The following is a 25,858-nucleotide window of genomic DNA, read 5'->3' on the forward strand; positions in this document are numbered from 1 at the left end:
ATCTCGATTAGGCAAGGGGCCCGTATTTTGTAGTTTCGCCTCTGCCAATGAGTATAAAACATCTTCGGTTTCGTACTAAAAATCTCTTCCCTTTCTCGGTATTCTTAATTCCTAGATGTACTTGACTAATTTCCTAATGATTTTAGATCGTGACTATGAAACTACCTTTATGTAAACAAAAAATTAACTGCATATTGCCCGTTCACTAATTTTACATTTAAAAACGAAAAAACAAAAAAAAATAATAAAAAGTAATAGTATACCTGTATCACTACCGGCGCCGTTCTGGATTGTCCCTCCCGACATATTGTTGACATTCGGTCCGTCACTGTGAAGTACGTCCTTCCGATCGGTTCCACGTGTTCTCCTACAACATAAACAGTTCATTCTATCAACAGTTTGAATTGCTCATCTACACGTTTGTTCTTCCCTTCGTTTATACTTTTAATCGAACATTACAATTCAGCTATTGCAAATGAACTTAAAATAACGTGGTCTGCGTGGCTAATCCCCCTTGCATATCGAAAACAGAAATCTGTCACAAGGACAAATAAAACTTTTAGGTTAAAATATACGCTACAATGATTCTGAGATATTCATGAACTGCGGCCAGTAGGTAAAATTCGACGCTATTATTACTTGGTGCTATTTCAAACAAAATACGCCTTATTTGAAAGTAAGGCACCTCTGAAAATTTTGATTTCGTTACAGTGGTTCTGTCTTTTCTCTGAAGAAAACGTTAACAACTACATGACTCAATGCATTTCAAAAGGACAAGCAACAGGTTATTCTTCGTTACTGACTGTTTTGTGAATTAGGGTTCACTAATATAGCGATAACGAAACGTAACACTGAAGGAGACACTATAGCAACGCGTTCTTTTTTCTTTTCTTTTCTTTTTTTTATTTATCTGTTTTTTGCCCGGCCAACTTTAGAACAACTACGACGCCCTTCAAAAAAATTAGTGAAATAAGGAACAATAAAACCTGCAAATAATAGTTGCAGCAGCACAACATAAATGAAACCTTTCTGTCACCGATGATATAAACGAAAGCATCTTTCGTACGCATCCCAAAGAATCGCTGATGAGTATTTCGCATGTTATCTCTCTTCTCTCAGCGCTATTTTTGGCACTTGGAAACACCTCATCGTTTACACAACACTGTATAATGCTAAGAAGAGGAAAGATGAATTCATAATAAATGGGGAGACGGTTACCTAATCAGGTATAGACTTCATAGAAACATTAAAAAAGGGGCAATGACATGTTATTCTAACGATCGTTTTGTGTATAAATGCGAAGAAAACAATTTTCAGTTTCTATTGTACTCTTACAATTTTCTATTGTAGGAGTATAATTGATACTATACAGTACTTAAAAATGTATTAAAACACTGGCATAAAAGTACTCAGCAGGCCATAAGACCAAAAGAACCTATAAAGACTAAGATAGCCTGTGTTGGTTTACATTGCTATACCCTAGAAATAAACATATAATTAGCAATAAAATAAAAATATAAAATAGAATAATGATTATGCAGCTAATTATTGATAATTGATTGAATGGCACTTTTTTTGAGGGCTAACATATATCCCATCAATAATTAGTAAGGCTATCTGTTTCTGATTGTTATCTGCATGTTTAACTAGGTCCAAATAATAAACATAAAGGCAATCTATGCTAAACTTTAAATTTAACAGCAAACATACATATATACAGTATATATATATATATATATATATATATATATATATATATATATATATATATATATATATATATATATATATATATATATATATATTTAACCTACAGCAATATACTCTGGTTAAAACTTTGAAAAAGTCCATAAACAAAAAACTACTTTCCTTTGGTATATTTGCATTTTCTACAAGCACATATAATACTGGTATTTAATAGTGGTAAATTACAATTTAAAATTATTATTAGTAGTGGCAAATGATGCAAAAGAAAAAAAAAGAAAGGAAAAAACTATTGTATCCTGGGGTCCATTCCCTTTAATAATTTGTCTAATTGTTCCTTAAATGTATTCAAACTACCTACTTCTAGGATATTTTGACTGGCCCAGGCAAATAAAAAAGGGGTTATAGCTCCCCTCCTTATGACCAAAGTAATTTAGATTTTTTTTTTTAATACTACATAGTGATCAAAGCTTAATGATTAACTACTTTACCCCCCCCCCAACAACTTCCACACCAGATGGAAGTTTGTTCCAACAATCAATTACTCTCTATGGCTGAACGCAAATTTTTGCACATCTATCCTATTACCATCCTTTCACATTTTTCAATTTAAATTTATATCCCCTTATTATGTGTGCTGTCAGACAAAACAGTAAGGATGCCATCCATTTAAAGTCTTAAACACTTCAATCATGTCTCCTCATACGTGTGCAGCCTCCAGATGCTGCTATTTGCAGAACCAAATCTTCCTTGGTAAGATTGCCCATTTTGTGCCCCTGATAAATCTTATTGCTCTTCTCTGCGTCCATTCCAACAGATCCATATCCTTCCTAAAATGAAGCTTCCAGACCTGAATGCAGTATTCAAAGATGATAACTGCTACCTTAAACAACAAGATATTCACTTCCTTGCCCTGCTCACAAAATTGCTGTATATCATTAATAGAACCGCATGAACTTTTTCCTTCATCAATAACATTAACAAACATAGAAAACAACAATGGACCAAACACTGAATCCTGAGGGAACCCACTAATAACATTAGTCCAAGGAGAGCAGTGCCCACTGATTACCACTCTCTGTCTTCTCCCACTCAACCATCCCTTTATCCACAGCAACAACTTTCCCTTAATGCCACACTGCTCCAATTTGTATAGCACTCTTTTATATGAAACAGTATTATAATCTTTTCTGAAATCTAAGTATATGATGTCAAAATTATATTTTGCATTCAGTTCCTTTGTTACTATGTCATAGTATCCAATCAGATTGGTCACACAAGGTGGCCCCTCAACAAATCCATTCTGTGACCACAGTATAACTGCATTCCTGTAGATGGTCCTGCATTACTTCTTTAACCAGTGGCTCCATTATTTTTCTTGGAACAGAAGTCAAAATAACAATTCAGTAATTACTCATATCTCCCTTTGATTCTTCCTTTGTGAACTGGGGACACATTTGCACATTACCAGTCCATAGACACCTCCCCTGAATCCAAGTATGTTCTCATAATTATGACCAAAGCATTACTTACCCCTTTTGCTGCCTCCTTTAATATGACTGGATAGATTCCATCCACTCCCGGTGCCTTTTTTACGTTTAGCTTCAAACATTTCTCTTGCACTTTCCCCTCGATTATCACAAACTCATCCAGCACCCTTCCAGAACTTGATTCACTTCTGGCATACACATTCTAAAAAAACCCTTGTGTGAATGTAGATACTAAATATCCATTCAATTTGTCAGCTACCTCAGCAAGAACATCAACAGTTGAACCATCAATATCAAATGGACCAATCTGATTCATCCCCTTCCTTTTAGAGTTTACATAAGTAAAGACCTCTTTGCTGTTTTTCTTTGCATCCTTTGCCTGCGTAACCTCCTTTGTGACTTGATTACACACCAGTTTATATCTACCATAAGGCTTCTGTGTCACCTGATAGATCAAGTCACAAAAGAGGTTAGGCAGGCGAAGGCAGATTACAAGAAATCTTTGGCAAAGGTTACTAAGAAAAACAGCAAGGATTTCTTTACTTATATAAACTCTAAAAGGAAGGGGATGAATCTGATTGGTCCACTTGATATCGATGGTTCGGCTGTTGATGATCCTGCTCAGATAGCAAACAAACTGAATGAGTATTTTGCATCTACATTCACACGAGGAGTTATTAAGGTTTGAAAATGCCAGAAGGTTATCAAATTGTAGCAGGGGGCTTAATGATTTTGTAATAACTGAGAACAAAGTGGAGGAGAAGTTGTTGAAATTAAACATAAGAAAAGCACCTAGGGTGGATGGGATATATCTAGTTATATTAAAGGAGGCGGCAAAGGAAGTAAGCCAACCCTTAGCCATAATTATGAGAGCATCCTTGGAGTCAGAGGACGTCCCCACGGACTGGAGATGTGCAAATGTATCCCCAGTTCACAAAGGGGGGGTCGAAGGGTGACATGAGTAATTACAGATCAGTTAGTTAACTTCTGTTCCAGATAAAATAATGGAGTCACAGGTTAAAGATGCATTGCAGGATCATCTAGACAAGACTGCAGACACAGCATGGGTTTGTGAAGAGAAAGTCTTGTGTGACAAATCTGATTGGGTATTATGATGTGGTTACAAAGGAACTGGATGCAAAAAATAATTTTGATATCATATACTTGGATTTCAGGAAAGCTTTTGACACTGTTGCGCATGGAATACTACTGTACAAATTGGAGCAGAATGGTATTAAGGGTAAGTTGCTACAATGAATAAAAGGAAGGATGAGTTTGAGAAGACAGAGGGTGGTAATCAATGGATGCTGCTCTTCGGGGACTAATGTTATTAGTGGAGTCCCAAAGGGTTCGGTGTCAGGTCCACTGTTGTTTTCTATATTTATCAATGATACTGATGAAGGTATATCAGACTTAGCGTCGAAGTTTGCAGATGATACAATTGTTATTGTTATTTGGTTTTTTTTAGGAGCATTAGCAACTAAGGCCATATTGCTCCGGGGATATGCGGTGGTCATTCCCTGATCTTTCCGCATCCTCTGTATTTGGTAGTCACGGGCTCGAACCCCGGTCTAATCAAGAAGCGTGTGCTACGCACTGCTGCTGCTCCTGCCCACCTGGCTACGGAGGCTCCAGATGATACAAAGGTTGGCAAAGTTGTTAATGACAGTAATGGCAGTGTGCTACTGCAACAGGATATACATAATTTGGGCAGATGGGCTAAGAAGTGGCAACTGAAGTTAACCGTGACAAATGCAAAGTACTCCATATGGGTAGAAGTAACCCAAGAGAAATGTACCAACTGTGTGGTACTACACTTAAGGTGGTAGAAAATGAAAAAGACCTGGGAGTAATTGTGCAGTCAGATATGAAGTTTTCTGAGCAATGCAGACAGGATGCCAGGGCAGGTCATGGGGTTTTGTCAATGATATACACGAATTTTGCTAGCAGGGAAAAGGAGGTGATTGTCCCTCTGTATAAGGCAATGGTCAGGCCATGCCTTGAGTGCTGTGTACAGGTCTGGAGGCCTCATTTTAGGAAGGATGTAGGTTTGCTTGAACATGTACAGAGAAGGGCAACAAGATTGGTGAGGGGAATGAAGTGATCCTCTTACCAAGAGAGGCTCAAGTTCTGCAAATTGCAGCGGCTGAAGACTAGGCACCTGCGAGGTGATCTGATTGAAGTGTATAGGGCCTTGAATGGGTTGAGCATGCTAAATTCTGATGGGATTCTTCCACTTGTTCAGATTACGAACCTAAGGGGACATAAATTCAAATTGAGGAAGGACAGACGTAGAATAGATGTGCGGAAATTTGCCTTTAGCCAGCGGGTGGTTAGTTGCTGGAACAAACTTCCATCTGTCGTTGTGGAAGTTGATAGGTTAAATAAATTTAAGAAGGAACTGGACAGGCATTTGGAGGGAATGGTGTGATTTTTTTGTTTTTTTTTGGCTGATGCTGCATAAGCTCATACACTTGCTTTCTTGCCTCACATGCCACTACTACTACTACTACATCCATTTAGGCTTAAACCTTGAACAATATTTCTTAGTTGGTATCAAAACCCTAGTAGCATCCAAGATTAATTTTTTACGTACTTCCCATTTAGAATTTGCTATTGGCAACATCATCGGTTACTCCAACCGTATAGAATTTAAAAACTGTCTCGAACCACCGTAGTCACCTTTAAGAAAGAAAAAAACCTTTTCCTTTATTCCTGATGGTAATTACATCTTTGAGTAAATCCCAAATCAGCACACTGTGATTGCTGCCACCTAGTGGTTTCTTTATCTGCAGATTCTAAATGCATGAAGAATCACTGCTAATAATTAGATCAAGAGTATTACTCCCTCTGTTTGCCTCTTGAACATACTGCTGTAGTAAACAATCATCCAATAAATCCACAAAAGCCTTGCTACTGTGCGAGTGACCAAACCACAAATTCCAGTCAATATCTGAGAAGTTAAAATTAGCATTAGCATTAATTGAGGCATATGATGCAAAAAAGCAAGCTTATACAGCATCAGCCAAATAAAAAAAAAAAAAAAAACACCTTCCCATTCAACCCGTCTGGTCACTCCAAATGTTTGTCTAGTGCAGCTTTAAATTTATTTAAGCTAATAACTTCCACAACAACAAATGGAAGTCTCTTCCAGCAATCAAATACCCGCTAGCTAAATGCAAACTTCCGCACATCTATTCTACAATTGTCTTTCCTCAATTTGAATCTATGCCGGCTCAGCTTCTTAAACTAAGCAAGCAGAAGAATTCCATCAGCATTCAGCCTGCTCAAACCATTCAAATCCTTATACACCTCAATCAAATCACCTCGCAGGTGCCTAGACTCCAAACGCAGCAATTTCCAAAACTTAAGCCTTTCTTCGTAAGAGCACCCCTTTGTTCCATTCACCAGTCTTGTTGCCCTTCTCTGTACTCGTTCTAGCAGCTCTACATCCTTCCTAAAATGAGGCCTCTAGACTTGCATGCAGTATTCACGGTGTGACCTGACCACTGCCTTATAAAAGAGGATAATCACCTCCTCCTAGGCAGGCAAAGGCAGATTATGAGAAATCTTTGGCAAATATGCAAAGAGTTATTTACTACTCATGTAAACTCTAGAACAAAGGGGGTGAATCAGATTGGTCCACTTAATATCCATAGTTCAACCGATGATGATCCTGCTCAGGTAGCTAACAAACTAAATTAATATTTTGCATTGACATTCACACATGAGGAGTTATTCAGGGTGGGGAATGGCAGAGGTGTATTAAACTCTGACAGTAAGCTAGATAATCTTGTAATAACTGAGAGTAAAGTGGAGGAGAAATTGTTGAAGATAAACATAAGAAAGGCACCTGGGGTGGATGGAATCTATCCAGTTATATTAAAGGAGGCAGCAAAGAAAGTAAGCAAACCCTTAGCCATAATTATGAGAGCTTCCTTGGACTCAGGAGAGGTACACATGGACTGGAAATGTGCAAATGTGACCCCAATCCAATTACAGGTAATTACAGACCTGTTAGTTTAAGTTCTGTTCCAGGGAAATTAATGGAGGCACTGGTTAAAGAAGCATTGCAGGATCATATAGACAAGACTTCAGTTATAGCTCGGACACAGCATAGGTTTGTTAAGGGAAAGTCTTGTCTGACCAATTTGATTGGATACTGCGATGTAGTCACAAAGGAACTGGATGCAAAGAATTTTCATATCATATATTTGGATCTTAGAAAGGCTTTTAATAATGTTGCACATGGAAGACTGCTGCCAAAATTGGAGCGGTGTGGCATTGGAGGCAAATTGCTGCTATGGATAAAGGGATAGTTGAGTGGGAGAACACAGAGGGTGGTAATCAATGGACACTGCTCTTCATGAATAATATTATTAGTGGAGTCCCCCAGGGTTCAGTGTTGGGTCCATTGTTGTTTTCGGTATTTGTTAATGATACTGATGATGGTATATCAGGCTTAATGTCCAAGTTTGTAGACGATATGAAGGTCCGCATTGTTGTTAATGACAGTACGCTGCAGCAACAGGATCTAGAAAAGTTGAGGAGATGTGCTGAGAGATGGCAACTGAAGTTTAACATTGACAAAAGTAACGTACTGCATATGGGAAGCAGTATCCCCATAATAATGTATCAACTGTGTAGTATTACACTGACAGTGGTAGAGAGTGAAAAGGACCTTGGGGTAATTGTGCAGGCAGATATGAAGTTTTGTGAGCAGTGCTGATGGTCTGCAAGAGTAGCTCATGGTGCCTTGTCAATGATATACAGGAATTTTTCTAGCAGGGATAAGAGGTGATTATCCCCTTGTATAAGGCAATGTCAGGTCACACCTTGAGTACTGTATACAGGTCTGGAGGCCTCATTTTAAGAAGAATGTAGAGCTGTTGGAACGAGTACAGAGAAGGGCAACAAGATTAGTGAATGGAACAAAGGGCTGCTCTTACAAAGAAAGGCTTAAGTTTTGCAAATTACAGAGTCTGGAGACTAGGCAACTGCGAGGTGATCTGATTAAAGTGTATAAAGCCTTGAATGGTTTGAGCATGCTCAATGCTTAATGGATTCTTCCTCTTGCTCAGAATAATCACCTGAGAGGGCATAAATTCAAGTTGAGGAAAGACAGCTGTAGGATAGATGTGCGGAAGTTTGCCTTTAGCCAGCAGGTGGTTGATTGCTGGAACAAACTTCCATTTGTCGTTGTAGAAGTTGATATCTTAAACAGATTCAAGCAAAACTAGACAAACATTTGGAGCGAGTGGGTGGGTGAAATGAGAAGGGGAGGGTTAGTGTTCTTTATTTATTTTTTTTTTTTGGCTGATGCTATATAAGCTTGCTTTCTTGCATCAATGTGCCCTTGCTAATGCTAAATGCTTGTCTCTGCTAGCAAAATTCCTTCCTATTGACAAGACTCCATGACCTGCTCTGTCAGCCTATCTGCATTGCTTAAAGAAGTTCATATCTGAGTGTAATATGGCATAGTTGGTACATTTCTCTTGGGTTACTGCTACCCATATGCAGTACTTTGCATTTGTCAATGTTAAACTTCAATTGCCACTTCTCAGCCCATCTGTTTAACTTTTCTAGATCTTGTTGCTGTTGCATACTGTCTTTACTGTCATTAACAACCCTGCCAACCTTTGTATCATCTGCTAACTTGGGCATTAAGACTGACCTTGGACATTAAGCCTTCATCAATATCATTGATAAATACATAAAACTGCAATAGGCCCAGCATCGAACCTTGGGAAACTCCACTAATAACATTATTTCACTTAGAGCAGTGTCCATTTAAATCCCCCATTATAAGACAAACTGATTTATTTGCCCACTCTATTTCTCTGTACAGTTGTTCATTATACTCATCAGTCATTAGGCTTATAACACACTCCCACTCTCAATTTTGCTTTCCCAGTGCTTATGTCACACCAAACTGACTCAACATTGCACTGTCCACTCATGTCAACTGGATGCACTTCCTTAGATTTTGTGTGTTTCTTAACTAATAGCATAACCCCTCATCCCCTCCTATTCTGTCTATATTGTACTCCCCAAAATCCAATACTGCATTCCTTATATCTGTGTGACACCACATCTCTGATATCCCAAAAATATCTGTCTTTGATGTTTTGACCAGCACCTCAACTCCAAATTTATTTACTAAATTCCTAGCATTGGTGTACACACACAAGTATACATGCACCTGTTCTTATTCTTAGCTACCTTAACACAGTCCATGTATTTGCTTGTTCCATGATGACTCCCAGCGGTCTCTGACATCCCCAGTAACTTGTTTTTCAGGCTGCTGCTCATCCCAACAGAAGCAATGCAAGAATCACTTTCACCTCTGCCAGTGGCTACTGTTAATCTATTAGTCTGTGTATCTCCCCCAAGGTAACAGTTTACCGGCCCACCTAACACTGCCTTGATAGCATCAGCAAATATTCTTGCACCCTTTCTATTTAAGTGTATCCCATCCCTGTAGAAGCATTCTCTCCTGTTAACAAGCACAGACCATGTTGATAAAAATTCTATCCCATGATCTTTGCACAATCTCTCCAGGGCCGAACTGATTGACAAGACTCTCATCATATACTCCCTCCTATCATGTCTGGCAAGAATTGGAGACACTTTCCAAATCCAACCAACTCACAGCTTTTTTTCGACACTGACCTGTACTTGTTAAATAATTTCGCCATTGTCCTACTCTTAATATCATTTTTTTTTTTAACTGTCTTTTAAAAACTGTCCAAGACCACTGTAGTCACCTTTAGTAAAGCAGAAACCCTATCCCTTGCCTATGAGAGTAGTTACATCTTTAAGTAAATCCCACATCAATATATTGTGACCACTGCCACCTAGCAGGTCTTTCATCTGCAGACTCTTAATGTATGAAGGGTCACTGCTGATAATCAGATCAAGACTAGTGCTTTTTCTGGTTGCCTCTCTAACATGCTTGTGTAGGAAACAGTCATCCAATAAAATCACAAAGTCTTGCTACCATGTCACTAACCCACAAGATCCAGTCAATGTCTGGAAAGTTCAAGTTCCCCATTATAAGATATTCCAAGTTACTGGCTCACTATATATATCTGTACAGTTGTTCATTACACTCATCACAGTTGTTAGGCCTATAAGACACTCTTACCCTCGTGTTTGTTTTCCCAGTTCTTATATCATACCAAACTGACTCAATACTGCATTGGCTATTCATGTCCACTGGATGCACTGCCTTAGAATTAATGTGCTCCTTAACTAAGACGATAATCCCCTCCCCCCGTCTTGTCTATCTGTCTGTCATTTGTATCATCAGCAAACTTAAATGTTATATTTAATATATCTTCATTAATAAATATTGAGAACAATACAGGGCACAGCACTGAACCTTAAGGAACTACACCAATAATATTAATCTAAGAGGAGCAGTGCCCATTAATAATCACCCTCTTCTGCCACACATATATCAAACTCCATGAACATTTCTTCTTATTGTAAGATCATTTATCCTCCAAGTTCTTAAAATTAAATATAAATCTGTACAGAATGAAATAAGAGTCCATTATTTCATAACTAATCAGAGAAAAAACAAAAAGTTCTGTAAGTTTTGAATGGCAAAATACAATATTGTGCAGTCTGTAGCACAACTAGGAATATGAAAAGGCAGGTTGGCAGTTGAAACAAAGTATATTCATATAAAACAATTATATGGAACCAGAGCTGAATTTATACTTAGCCAAACAGGTAACAATTCCTGTCCCAGGTATTATCTTTTGAATCCAAGCAATATAAACAGTTATTTCACACCAGAGTTGCCAGTTTTTGTCATAGACAACTGGGACAACAACATTTTTATTTTGATATCGGTATATTGATGCATAACATACTGTGTATTCAAATAATATTAGTACATAATCATTTTTATTAAGCACCCGATTGATCTACTGCACTGACAAGTGACAACTATGCCCTCTAAGCTGAAAAACAATGTCTTACTTTTTATGTGAGAATTTCAATTTTTTTTTTAAATTAAACCAGGTCATTTGATAGTCCCAAAAGAAAGTCTTCAGATGCTGAAAATTGAAACATCTGGCAACTCTAATTTATACACAGTGCATGTTACAAACAACCTATAATTATTTTAAAATAAAAAACTGTCTCATTAGACAATAAATAGATAGACAATAAATAATCTACACTGTATTATTAAATGGTATTTTTTTACTGCAGATTTATATAACACATGCACATATGAGGGTTGTTTGATAAGTTGCTGGCCTCTCATAGAAGGGAAATTTATTTTTTTGGCACATTTTTTTTCTTTAATAATTTGAATCTTTATATGAATACATGCAAAGTTATAGCTCACTACTTAGAATACTTTTTTTAGGTCACTGAAGTTCAAGCCTGCATAAATGGAAAAAAACTGAAGGCTAAGGTAAAGAAAGTCAACATGAGAACCACAGCAAACTTCGGGTAACTTACTGGGAAAATTGGTATGCCGCTACTGCACTCTAGCACTGCAGACTCAGTAAACAGACGGTAGGTGTTATCGGTCGGCAGCAGAAGTCAAGAACAGTATATTGATTGACACATAGGCTCAACATGCGATGAAATGATTGGTGGTGGGTGTGACAGACGACAAGATACTGTGTAGTCATTGGTTGGCATTATGATATGTATTTATCAGTAAAGAATGGTGCATAATTAGTTTTGTAATGAATGGTAAACAGGTAATAGTAGTGATGAATCTTTTAAAGATGGAAGAAATTTGTAAGGAAAATAAAACGTTGCTTGATTTTTTTGATGAAAACTAAATTAATAAGACAAAAATTGTACTGTTTTAAGTGCAATGATTACTTTAAACTAAATGAATCACAAACACAGTCATATGGAAAGTTCTGGCATTGTAAAAAATGTTCTGTGTGAGTTTCTTTATTAAAACATAGTTTTATGGAAAATACAAATCTTTCATTAAAAAAGATAATGTATATTATACAGGGTGTTTCGAAATTGATGGTCAATAATTTAAAGGTGAACTGTACAGACTACAATATGCAAAAAAAGCCTAGTAAACATGGGTCCTTAAGTGAATCGTTTTCGAGATATTGCACATTTCTAGTTGGGACCCACCACTGACAAGGTGAACTGTACAGAGTTGGGATCCACCACTGAGTTGCTTATTTAGGTTAGGTTATGCTCATTCTGTCCCTTTCCCCTCTCTCAATGCTCTGAGACGTAGCAGGCATACTAGTACTTGTCAAAGGATAGTCAACGTGGAAAGAAGTTACAGCAACAAAGAATATACAGACATGCACTTCATGTATGGTAAAGCCAATGGCAGTGCACTCGATGCTGCACATTTGTACCAAGAAGCATTTCCCCACCAAGGACAGCCTAAGAGGTGCACATTCATCAGGGTACATTAATGCCTTAGAGAACATGGGCGGTTTGCACATGGAATATGAGCAGGTAGGCCCAGAAGCATAACACCTAATGTTGAGGAAAGGGTGTTAGAAAGAAAAGAACAAAATCCAGGAATTTCGACAAGGAGGGTTGCTCTGCAAGAGTGTGTACTGAGTCATAGCAGAATTTTACATTGCCAATTACTGTACCCCTAACATATCCAGCATGTACAAGGTCTCAGCAATACAGACTTCCCTCCCAGAGTGAACTTCTGCCAGCAGATGCAACAACAGTGTGTCCTGAACCCCCAATTTTTAAACAACATTTTGTTCACTGACGAAGCTGGGTTTACTCGTGATCGTGGTTCCCTCTAAGCTGCACGCATGCGCGGCCGTGCACTGATTTCTATGAAGTTGCACAGGTGCTTTTACTTCCCGCGCACACAGCCGACATACTAGATGGCGACAGGAATATTAGTGAAAGAATGGATATAGGAAGGGGAGATAGCTCATGCCATAAGATTTGCTATTGCATGACATGTTCCCACATTTTTTATTTATAAATACATAGTGCACTGCAAATACATAGTGCACCGTGAAAAGTTATGCGTTGATTTTTATTTATATGAAAAAAATATTACTTTACATAAAGGACTATAGTGATTGTAGTTTATATTGTATGTTTTTAAGGCGAGTTTATTGTTATAAAAATAATATAAATACCATATAATAGAGAAGGTCAGCACTTTTACATTCCGTCCACTCAACCACATACATCCGCAGTATGTGTGGGGGTAGGTGTATAAGGAATGTATTGTGATCGTGAAATTTTTCGAAGTTGAGTTTTTTACGTATTAATTTTTACTAATTAATGCATAAAAATATGTGGGCGGAATGTCAGCGGATCTACTGACGGTCATCAACAGCAGCCACTCCAGAAAACATCAATAAAGTTTGCAACATATTAGTGGATGATTGGCGAGTAATTGTTAGAGAAATAGTAGAGGCTACAGGAATTTCAACTGATCGGGTGCAGAACATCTGTTAAATGAAGTAGATATGACAATGGTTGTTTTGGTTTTTTTTTTAGGAGCGTTAGCAACTACGGCCATATTGCTCCCGGATATGCGGTGGTCATTCCCTGATCTTTCTGCATCTTCCGTATTTGGTGGTGTCGGGCTCGAATCCCGGTCTAATCAAGAAGCATGTGATACGCACTACTGCTCCTTCCCACCTGGCTACGGAGGTGCCCATATGACAATGGCTTCTGCACAATACGTTCTCTCCTTTTGGCACCCAACAAGAAACATCTTTGATTCAAAACTTCAAAGCAACTTTTTACTCATTATCAAGCAGATCCTGAAAACTTTCTGGCTAGATATGTAAATATGGATGAGCCATGGCTTAATCAATGAGTCAAAAATGCAATGAAAACAACAGAAACATTCTAATTTACCACTTCCAACAAAGGCCAAGTCGTCCCATTGGGGAAAAAGTCAGGGCAGCTGTCTTTTGGGATTCAAAAAGGATAATAATAATAGTAATTATCTTCCTAAGGGACAAACAATAAATGGCCAATGCTATGAGACCTAAGTAACTAAATTATGAGATGCAGTCAAGACAAAAAGCCCAAGAAGCTTATTAAAAGTGTTTTGTTTCACCAAAACAATGGACATGTTCAAGCATTGCCATGGCTGCAATTCATAAGGCTGGCTATGAATTGTGCCCCAGCCACCATACTCACCAGATCTAGCTCCATACAATTTATTATACCTATTGTCAAAACTAAAAGCATTTTCTGGAAGAAAATATGGGGCCAATGATGAGATGATAGTGGCCACCCACTCCTCCTCTTTTTTTTTTTTTTTTTTTTTTTAAAGACTTTCAAGAAAGCAACTACAAAACTGGGATCAAAAATCTGAGGTATCGCTGGAAAAGGTGCAATGAGTTGTAAGGATACTGTACTGAAAATTAGTGTAAAGTTAACATCAGATAATAACTCCTCGTATGCTAGGCTATATACTTATCAAACCCTCAAATATATATATATATATACTACACTGCCAAAAGTAACCAGACCTGCATGTTTCAAAGCCATTTTTATTGATAAAATATTTAACAATATGTTAAATATTGTATCAATAAAAATGACACTGTATCATGTCAGCAGACTCCAAAGCTATTTTTGATAACAGGAAGGCAGTATTTTGGTCCACTTCTCCTTAAGCACAGAGGTCAATTCAGCTACTGACTGCATATTGGCCTGGCCTAAATTAAACATTACAGTTCATCCCAAAGGTGTTCAATGAGATTAAGAACAGAGCTCTGGGCAGGCTAATGAAGCTATTGCATACTCATGTCTTTGAAGTCACTATAGGCCATAAAGTATGACAGGCAGCATTGCCATGCTCAAACAGAAAAAGTCCTCCTCATATTGTAACCTTTATCAGCATAGGAAGAGTGGGATTGCTCAGAATGTCAATGTACTGCATGATATTTACAACAACCAATAGTCCAAGCCCAAACCATGAAAAAGAGCCTCCAGATAGTAACAACACTTCTACCAAACTTCACAGTTTTGACAACATATTCTGGAAAATAACATTCACCAGCTTATCAATTATAAATTATCAAGTGACTCAGAAGCCTATGGCAGATATAAGCTAGTCTGTAAACAGGTCACAAAGGAGGTTAGGTAGGCGAAGGCAGACTACAAGAAATCTTTGGCAAAGGATGCCAAGAAAAACAGCAATGATTTCTTTACTTATATAAACTCTAAAAGGAAGGGGATGAATCTGATTGGTCCACTTGATATCGATGGTTCGGCTGTTGATGATCCTGCTCAGATAGCAAACAAACTGAATGAGTATTTTGCATCTACATTCACACATGAGGAGTTATTAAGGTTTGAAAATGGCAGAAGGTTATCAAATTGTAGCAGGGTGCTTAATGATTTTGTAATAACTGAGAGCAAACTGAAGGAAAAATTGTTGAAGTTAAACATAAGAAAGGTACCTGGGGTGGATGGGATCTATCCAGTTATATTAAAGGAGGCGGCAAAGCAACTAAGCAAACCCTTAGCCATAATTATGAGAGCATCCTTGGACTCAGGGGAGGTCCCCATGGAATGGAGATATGCAAATGTATCCCCAATTCACAAAGGGAGATCGAAGGTTGACACAAGTAATTACAGACCAGTTAGTTTAACTTCTGTTCCAAGTAAAATAATGGAGTCACTGGTTAAAGATGCATTGCAGGATCATCTAGACAAGACTGCAGCAATAATTCAGACACAGCATGGGTTTGTTAAGGGAAAGTCTTGTCTGACAAATTTGATAGGATATTATGATGTGGTTACAAAGGAAATGGATGCAAAAAATAATTTTGATATCATATACCATATTTCCCCACGTATAAGACGCTCCCATGTATAAGACGCACCTTAATTTTGGGGCCCAAAATTTTAAAAAAATGTATTACATAAAGTTATTGAACTCAAGTTTTATTCATCATAAAATTCATACAACTTCATCACTGTCAAAACTCCCATCCATTAGCTTGTCCTCATCCGGGTCTGATGACGAATCACTGTCTTCATATATTGCCTCGTCCTCAGTTCCATCTGTGGCATTTGAAATGCCACACTTCTTAAATGACTTGACAACGATCTCAATCTTGATATTATCCCAGGATCTTTTCACCCAGGTACAAACTTCTCCTATAGTTGGTTTCTTCACTCTTCCTGCTGGTGTCAAATTGTCCCCAGAAGACTTCATCCATTGGTTCCATTCGTCTCTCATGGCAGCTTTGAAGGGTTTGTTAATGCTGACATCAAGTGGTTGGAGCTGGGATGTCAAGCCTCCAGGTATGACGGCAAGTTTTGTTTTTTGCTCTGCAGCAATCTTCTTTGTATTTTTTGTTATGTGTGCTCTGAACTGATCAAGCACCAATAGGGCAGGTTTGTGTAAGAGCCCACCTGGTCTCCTGCTCCAAACTTTCTCAAACCAGATCTTCATCCCATCTTGAACCATCCAACCCTTGTCATGAACGTGGACAATCACTCCTCGAGGAATGTCTTCTTTTGGCATTGTTTTGTGTTTGAAAATCAGCATAGGAGGCAGCTTGATTCCGTCGGCACAACAAGCTAGAACTGTATAATGGCTCTTTTCATGTCCACTAGTCTTCACAGTTAGTTTACACCCCCTTCTTATCAACAGTTCTGTTACTTGGGACATAAAATTGAGAGGGAGACTTTGTCCATATTTGCGATCTGTCCCAACTCAAACTGATGTGTCTTCTGACATTGAATGACAAAACGATGAAATTCAAGGACCTTCTGCTCATAGCTTTCAGGCATCTTTTGGGCAAGTCTGGTGCGTGTACGCATGCTTAGTCCATTCCGTTTCATGAACCTGAAACACCAATTGTGTTCTCCTTTGAAATCAGTACCTTTTTTTTTCATCAGCAATTCTTCTTGCCTCATGCTGAACCATCTTTGTGGACACAGGAATTCCAATTGCCCTTTGTTCCTCAATCCATATCTTCAATTCCCTCTCTAAATCAGGCCATTTTGCTGACTTGCCTCTAATGGCCTTCTTCTGCCGTGGCGTTTTCAGTAGGGTTTCTTCTTCCCGTAGCCAGTCTCGGATTGTTTTCTCAGTTGAAGGAGGGCCAAACTTACATTCAGAAGCACGATTTCCATTCACTCTTGCAAACTGGATCACTTTTAACTTAAATTCAGCACTGTACAAAAATCTTTCCTGAGCCATTTCTGGGCAGAACGTGGCAAAACGTAACCTAATATACCGGTAACAAGTGCGAAACAATGAGCGCAAAGACAACAAGCGCAAAAAAGCGGGAAATGCAAGTAAAAAAAATCTACAACCACTGTATAAGACGCACCCAATTTTTTGACCCGAAATTTTTGAAAAAAGGTGCGTCTTATACATGGGGAAATACAGTACTTAGATTTCAGGAAAGCTTTTGACACTGTTGCGCATGGAAGACTACTGTACAAGGAGAAGAATGGTATTAAGGGTAAGTTGCTACAATAGATAAAAGGATGGTTGAGTGGGAGAAGACAGAGGGTGGTAATCAATGGGCGCTGCTCTTCGTGGACTAATGTTATTAGTGGAGTCCCACAGGTTCGGTGTTGGCCCACTGTTGTTTTGTACATTTATCAATGATATTAATGAAGGTATATCAGGCTTAGTGTGGAAGGTTGCAGATGATACAAAGGTTGGCAGGGTTGTTAATAACAGTAATGGCAGTGTGCTACCGCAACAGGATCTTTGAAAATTTGGGAAGATGGGCTGAGAAGTGGTAACTGAAGTTTAACATTGACAAATGCAAAGTACTTGCATATGGGTAGAAGTAACCACAGAGGAACGTACCAACTGTGTGGTACTACACTTAAGGTGGTAGAAAATGAAAAAGACCTGGGAGTAATTGTGCAGTCAGATATGAAGTTTTCTGAGCAATGCAGACAGGTTGCCAGGGCAGGTCATGAGGTTTTGTCAATGATATATAGGAATTTTGCTACCAGGGAAAAGGAGGTGATTGTCCCTCTGTATAAGGCAATGGTCAGGCCACGCGTTGAGTACTGCGTACTGGTCTGGAGGCCTCATTTTAGGAAGGATGTAGATTTGCTTGAGAATGTACAGAGAAGGGCAACAAGATTGGTGAGGGGAATGAAGGGAGCCTCTTACCAAGAGAGGCTTATGTTCTGCAAATTGCAGTGGCTGGAGACTAGGTACTTGAGCGGTGATCTGATTGAGATGTATAAGGCCAGATTACGAACCTAAGGGGACATAAATTCAAATTAAGAAAAGACAGATGTTGAATAGATGTGCAGAAATTTGCCTTTAGCCAGTGGGTGGTTAATTGAGAACAAACTTCCATCTGTCGTTGTGGAAGTTGTTAGGTTAAATAAATTTAAGGAGGAACTGGACAGGTATTTGGAGGGAATGGTGTGATTTTTTTTTTTTTTTTTGGCTGATGCTGCATAAGCTCATACACTTGCTTTCTTGCATCACATGCCACTACTACTACTATCTGCCAGGTGCAAAGGGCCAGATCAGATAACCATATTCTGTGATTCATCAATGCTTGCCAAATGAGCTTGATTAAACCATAATGAAACTTGGATTTTGCTCCATACCTTCACAATAAAATAACTGGGTGTTACTCTGGACCACAAACTCACCATTGCCACACTTATATAGGCCAGAAAAGTGAAAACTCTTATTTCAATGGTAATTAGGATAACATGGACAGACTGGAGAATAAAAGGCAAAGTTCTCATCCACTTACATGAATGTGTGCCCATGCCCTTGCATACGGCTACAAAAAACAACTCAGGTAAAAGTCAAAGATAGACCGGTCACAATACAGTGCCAAATGCTGTTGTTAATGACTCACACGTGGAAATACATCTACCCCTACACTACAGGTACTGGCTGGATGGTTTCCATTTGACCTTCTGATCATCTTTGGGGGGGGGGGGGAATAATCTATCAACTGCACAAACTCAGGCCCATTATTTGATTGGGCAAATGATACAAAACAGGAAAAGAATACAATATGGTAAACCTCATGTAACAATAGTAAACAGGATGGAGTCTGGAAACTAAGGCAACATAACCAGGAAATTTATATCATGCCTTACATTCATCACCTGTAAGACCTTACAATGGTTCATGAATGACACATACCACCTTTTTGTTGACTGGCCACTGCCCAGCGCAGGACAAATTGGCTAAACCAGGCCTCAGTGCTAAAGAAAACTGATTCTGTGGAGATAGTGAAGACTGGGCCTTGTGGTCTAATCCCCCCTCCCCCATGAGGTACATAATGTAATGATTAAAGTGGACAGTCCACTTCCACTCACTGGTTTCTGTTCTCCAGGGTCAAGGAACCAGTGAGTTGCAGATTCTGCTTCTTGCACTGCAGTTCATGAGTTCATTACACCTAACCTTATTAATTGCCTAAGAGGCTAATTAATCAACACAAACAATATAATCCAACACCACACTATGCAAACATTACACCACTACACCGATTAGCTTTACTGGATACAGTATCTTCACATACACACAGCAAGGTTGCTGTGTGTATGTGCTCAGGACCACTTCCACAAACAAAAAAAAAAAAAAAAAAGGGAAAAAGAGAGAGAGAGAGGCATACAAGAGACACTGGCTGCCCGCTTTACAACCTTCCATTGGCAATATAATTTAATTCAGAGTAAATAAAACCTTATTGCCTTTCAACACTTTGCAAACAAAGTATTCAAAGAGGAATGCACAGGCAACAAACCTAACCATACTGACCCGCTGCCTACTGAGCACAGCACTGATACATTTCTTCACCCCATCTACTGACACAACAATTTCACCTGAGACCTCAAAAGTATGCAACTTAAGGCAGAAACACACTATTATCACGTCATGGGACTCTCGTCATGTCCCTGTCACAGAGTAGTATTCTGTGGTCCCTGTTTAGCGTAAACTGCAAAGTCGGTCGGAGAAGAAACGTCGCTGTAACGTAGGGTGGCCAGATTAAAAATTTGATCTCGAGGTACTCATGCTTATGTTTGGGGTATTCATTCCTCGTTTAGGGGTACTCACATTACATCTTAAGAAAACCAAACAATTTTAATAACAACCATTTTATTTCTATATTTTGTTGATTTTTACAAGTTTGTGGAATGCAAAATTAGTCAAATTTTAATAAAATTAACTGAATTATAGCCCGTGCTTTAATTCGCTTAATTCGGAAAATTTTATTGCAAGAGTTATAAACACTAAAGGAAACTTTTTATAAATATTAACATCAAATGTTTTACATAATTGTTTACAATACATATTCAATAAACCTGATTTATTTTATCAAAAAGAAAATATTTACCTAGCAATACGTTTCATTTGAGCAAATTTTCTTTAACAGTTTTTCATTTTTTAGCACATAATGCATAAAATTCTTTGCATGACATATTGTGTTTCATTGCTGAGGTTAAGGAATCTCCTTCAACATTCTTTAGGTCTAATTTATTTCTATCCTTTTTCCATGCATTAAACATGGAGCTAAATACTTGCTCACTCATTGCATTTGAGTGAGGCAAAGCAAAAACAAAATTAATATTTCTTTCTGTATTACGTACTTCGTATGCATTTAAAATTTTTATCCAAACATCTGTGGTATTTTTGAGGTCTTTTGTCTAAGTATTTCTACGGAATGATTTCAACAGAACATATTCTTCATATAGCAAATCGATATTGATATTGGGAATTTTAAATAAAAAAAGTTTGTTTCCTGAGCCTTAAACCATTACAACGAAATAAGTCAAGTAGAATGTAAAAGGTTACAAAGTAAGCATAATATAAATATTTTACAACCCTCTTTGTAAATAGGACAGAATGTCGTTTTTGAGTCTTTAATTAAGGGTGCATTTCAGCAACAACTTTATCATCAGTTAATTCTTTCTTCCTAAATAATCATCTCAACAGGGTGTTTTATGATTTCTGCTTTTTTCAAAAGTTAAAAAAGGGGTATCTTGGAAATTTTATTATACTTCCAAAAGGGGTATGATGTCTGGCAACCTATAACATTGTATATTATTATTATTATTATTAGCTACATGGTGCAAGGAAGCCCAAAGCTTATGCTGCACCAGCCAAAAAAAAATTCCCAAATTACCCTGAGAGAGAGAGAGAGAGAGAGAGAGAGAGAGAGAGAGAGAGAGTCAAAAGTAGAAGGAAATCACCGAGAAATAGAAGAATGGTGATATCCAGCTCAGGACCCTGGGTGTTATTTTGTTGTTATTTGGTTTTTAGGAGCATTAGCAACTAAGGCCATATTGCTCCGGGATATGCGGTGGTCATTCCCTGAATGACCTTTCCGCATCCTCCGTATTTGGTGGTGACGGGCTCGAACCCCGGTCTAATCAAGAAGCGTGTGCTACCCTGGGTGTGCCAAGCCCATACTAACCAGATGTGAGTCCCTGGGGTTAAATATGTCATTCTCTTTGAGGAAAGCTGAAGCGAAATAAATTGCCACAGTTCATCCTCCTCTTCAGATTTTGAAGAAGATTTAGAAAATGCATGTGCTTTTCTTATAGCCGAAAAAACAAAAGAGTACACAATGGATACAAGACAAACTGGAAGAGAACAGAAAAGGGCAAATTCATCATTTACTGCAGGACTTAGAAGAAGATGAAAATTGTTTCATGATGTACTTACAGATGAATAAAGAATTTAATTTCCTATATAATCCAATTAAGGATGACATTCAAGAGCAAAATACGCAATTTCGAAATTCAATCAGCGCTAAGGAAAAATTAGTTATATGTTAAAGGAAAGTTAAAATACTGCAAGTTTAATTTTGAATAAGGACTTATTCTGTCAAAATATGAAACAAAAATTTTTAATGAAATTTAATTACAACAAAAAACTGCTTCTCAACCCTAAAAATTGAACTTGTAAGAAATTGTTACGAGTTGTGCAAATTGAAATGATCGACTTGTTTGTCCTCTCAATTTGTAATTCTGTTGGTCTATTTTCCTCCTTTGGCCATTTTTGAGCATCCCTGTGACTGGACATTTGCGGTGAGTATGCCGAGTAGCTGGTTGAAGTGGAGAGTGCTTCGGAATAGGCACAGGAGCAAAGTCCTTAAAGTTGTTGTTATTTGTTTTCGGATATTCTTACTTGTGCGCTGAAAACAGATTATTTACTTCAAATTTAATTTTATATTAGCATTTCCTCCATTTTCCTCTTGTCACGCGGTCACACCTAATGAACTTTCTGTTCGAACAGAAAAATCTGAGCTCCTGACAATGTCATTCGGCCTTGAAGCCCGATGTGTTATCTTGTGAATACAGCCAATGACAACAGTGCTCTCCGAGCAATAAACTAATTGGTAAATATAGCTTCCCCACATTTGAGGTTAGATATGTATACGAGTGAAGTCTCATGAAGTGATAATAGTGTGTTTCCGCCTTTAGTCACTAATTACATACCCTTAACTGCAGTGAATCAGATTCTTCACTAGAGTGCACAGTAACCATATCTGGTTGACAGTGCTTATAAATCAGCCTGCCTGCACAAATTAGTATTAGCAACTGATGTAAGGAAGCAAGCTTATAAAACATCAACCCAAAAATATCCTTTCCCCTACATCAGTTATCCATCCCTCTAAAAATCTGTCTAATTCTTCCTTACATTTTATTCAAACTACCCACTTCCACAACACCAGATGAAAGTTTGTTCCAACAATCAACTACCCTCTGGCTAAAAGCAAATTTCCATACATCTATCCTGCAATCATCCTTCCTCAATTTAAATTTATGCCCTCTTATGTGTGTGTTGTCTGAGCAATAGTAAGGATGCCAGCAAAATTTAGCTTTACTCAATCCATCTGCAGCCTTAAACACTTCAGTCAGATCTCCTCACAGATGCTTAGTTTCCAGATGCTGCAATTTTCAGAACTGAAGTCTTTCTTAGTAAAAAGACCCTTTTGTTCTCCTTGCTAATCTTGTTGCCATTCTTTGCACCCATTCTAACAAATCAACATCAGTCTTAAAATGAGGCATCCAGACTTGTAAGCAATACTCAAAGTGTAGCCTTACCTACTGACCTCTTACACAGTAGAATAATCTATATATTTAATATGGAAGCCGTTATCTTTACTCCGTCAGTATGAACGATAGGCTTAACCGATCAGGCTGGAAGTGGTCTCAAATTGAAGATATTTCTTCCTAGGTGTGCACAAAGTTGTTAAAATTTAAAAATTCCCAATAGTTTTATTTTATGGAATGGGTCTGTTTTGTAGTACAAATGAGAATAGTTCAACATTCACTTCATAGGTGGAGCCACAGGAAGATGTGAACTGTTAAACAAACAGTTGTTTAAATTGATAAGGCATTTTTTCTGATTAACAAATTGCAAGTTTGCCCCATCGTGTCCTTTATTCCAAAAAAAAAATAAAAATAATAAAACTCTGCTACCAAAATTCCTAAATTCTCTACTAGCGCTGTCTACCTTAAAAGAAAGAACTAATCGTTAGGATTCCATCACACACAGCTCACTATATGTCCCCACATTGTGCACACCAGCTTATACACTCATTAACCATTCATTACGTTTAATACATTCAGAACTCATCATTTTATCGTTATCAACTTAGTTTATTTGTTTTTTGTTTTGAGGTTATTTAAGGCAAATAATTTAAGGATTTAGAAGTATGTCACAGTCAAAATGCTACTCTGATTGGTCACGTTGAACGTACCTTGCAGCAAAGGAGAAACACACCCTTTCGTGTTTCAGCAAATGTATTCAGGATCGTTTTGAAAGTCCAATCCTGAATACATTTACACATATATATTGATACTACATGGGTACTACATTTCTTTAGGACAGCTAGAGAAAAACTCAGCTAACAACTGTGAAATTTTTGCAACAGGTACAGCTAGCTGTAGCCATTGCGTACGATAGGTCTAACTGATTTGGTCTCAATTGAAGGTATTTCTTCCTAAGTGAGCAGAAACATGGGAAAATATAAAAATTCCGAACAGTTTTATTTTACAGAATGGGCCAATTTTCTCTACTAGTGCTGCATGCCTTAAAAGAAAGAATAGTTTTATTTTATAGAAATAAGAAATGAGAAAGGATTCAACATGCACTGGGTTACCTGCTTAAAACCAACACGCACTACATTTCTTTAGGAAAGCTAGAAAAAAACTCTGCTACCAATTGCAAAATTTTTGCAAGGGGTACTGCTAGTTTCCTCTTTATCACTGCTGACAAAATTTCTATATATTGTTGAAAAAATCCTGTCAGTTGTCCTAGCAGCCCATCTTCAATGCTCAGAAAACTTCATGCCTGACTGCACAATTACCCCAGATCTTTTTCATTCCCACCTTGAGTATAGTCCCACACAGGTTGTTCTGAAATTACTACTACACTGTAGTACCTCACATTTATCAATGTTAAACTTAAATTGTTACTTCAAAGCCCATCTATCTAACTTTCTTACATCTTGTTGCAGTAACAAACCAGGATTATTAGCATTAGTAGAGGCATATGATGCAAGAAAGCAAGCTTATGCAGGATCAGCCAAAAAAAAAAAAAAAAAAACTTCCACTTCACCTCTCCATTCGTTCGAAATGCCTGTCCAGCTGAGCCTTAAATTTATTTAGGCTACTACCCGCTGGCTAAAGGCAAATTTCCGCACATCTATCCTACATCTGCCTTTCCTCAATTTGAATTTATGCCCTCTCAGGTGATTATTCTGAGCATGCTCAAACCATTCAAGGCTTTATACACCTCGATCAGATCACTTCACCGGTGCCTAGTCTCCAGACACTGTAATTTGCAAAACTTAAGCCTTTCTTCGTAAGAGCAACCCTTTGTTCCATTCACTAATCTTGTTGCCCTTCTCTGTACTCATTCCAGCAGCTCTACATCCTTCTTGAAATGAGGCCTCCAGACCTGTATACAGTACTCAAGGTGTGGCCTGACCATTGCCTTATACAAGGGAATAATCACCTCCTTATCCCTGTTAGAAAATTTCCTGTATATCATTGACAAGACATCATGAGCTACTCTTGCAGCCTGTCTGCACTGTTCAGAGAACTTCATATCTGCCTGCACAATTACCCCCAGGTCCTTTTCATTCTCTACCACTGTCAGTGTAGTACCACAGAATTGATACGTTGCTCTGGGGTTGCTGTTTCCCATATGTAGTACTTTACATTTGTCAATGTTAAACTTCATTTGCCACCTCTCAGCCCATCTACTCAACCTTTCCAGACCCTATGGCAGCAGCATAGCGTCAGTAGTGTCCTTAACAACCCTGCCAACCTTTGTATCGTCTCCAAATTTGGACATTAAGCTTGATATACCATCATCAATATTATTTATAAATACAGAAAACAATAATGGACCCAACACTGAACCCTGAGGGACTCCACTAATAACATTAGTCCACGATGAGCAGTTTCCATTGATTACCACTCTCTGTCTTATCCCCCTCAACCACCCCTTTATCCATAGCAGCAATTTGCCTCCAATGCCACACTGCTCCAATTTGTGCAGCAGTCTTCCATGTGCAACAGTATTAAAAGCCTTTCTAAGATCCAAGTAAATAATAATATAATTATTATATCCATGCATCCAGTTCTTTTGTGACTGTATCATAGTATCCAATCAAACTGGTCAGGCAAGACTTCCCCTTAACAAAACCATGCTGTGTCCGAGCTATAACTGAAGT

At 38.1% G+C, this 25,858-nt stretch overlaps 1 protein-coding gene across 1 annotated transcript in view; it reads right to left on the minus strand.

Annotated features, from left to right (window-relative positions):
* LOC150082252 (MAGUK p55 subfamily member 7-like) overlaps window positions 1-25,858 on the minus strand; it is a 199,411-nt gene that overhangs the window by 167,909 nt on the left and 5,644 nt on the right. Inside the window, exon 2 of the mRNA XM_090380462.1 lies at window positions 264-367. Within this exon, the coding sequence (XP_090236588.1) occupies window positions 264-306 (43 nt within the window). The 5' untranslated portion in view covers window positions 307-367. The remainder of the gene's footprint in view (window positions 1-263; window positions 368-25,858) is intronic.

Source organism: Mastigoproctus giganteus, chromosome 8 (assembly GCF_048544385.1).
Source record: "Mastigoproctus giganteus isolate SK-2022 chromosome 8, ASM4854438v1, whole genome shotgun sequence".
Lineage (NCBI taxonomy): Eukaryota > Metazoa > Arthropoda > Arachnida > Uropygi > Thelyphonidae > Mastigoproctus > Mastigoproctus giganteus.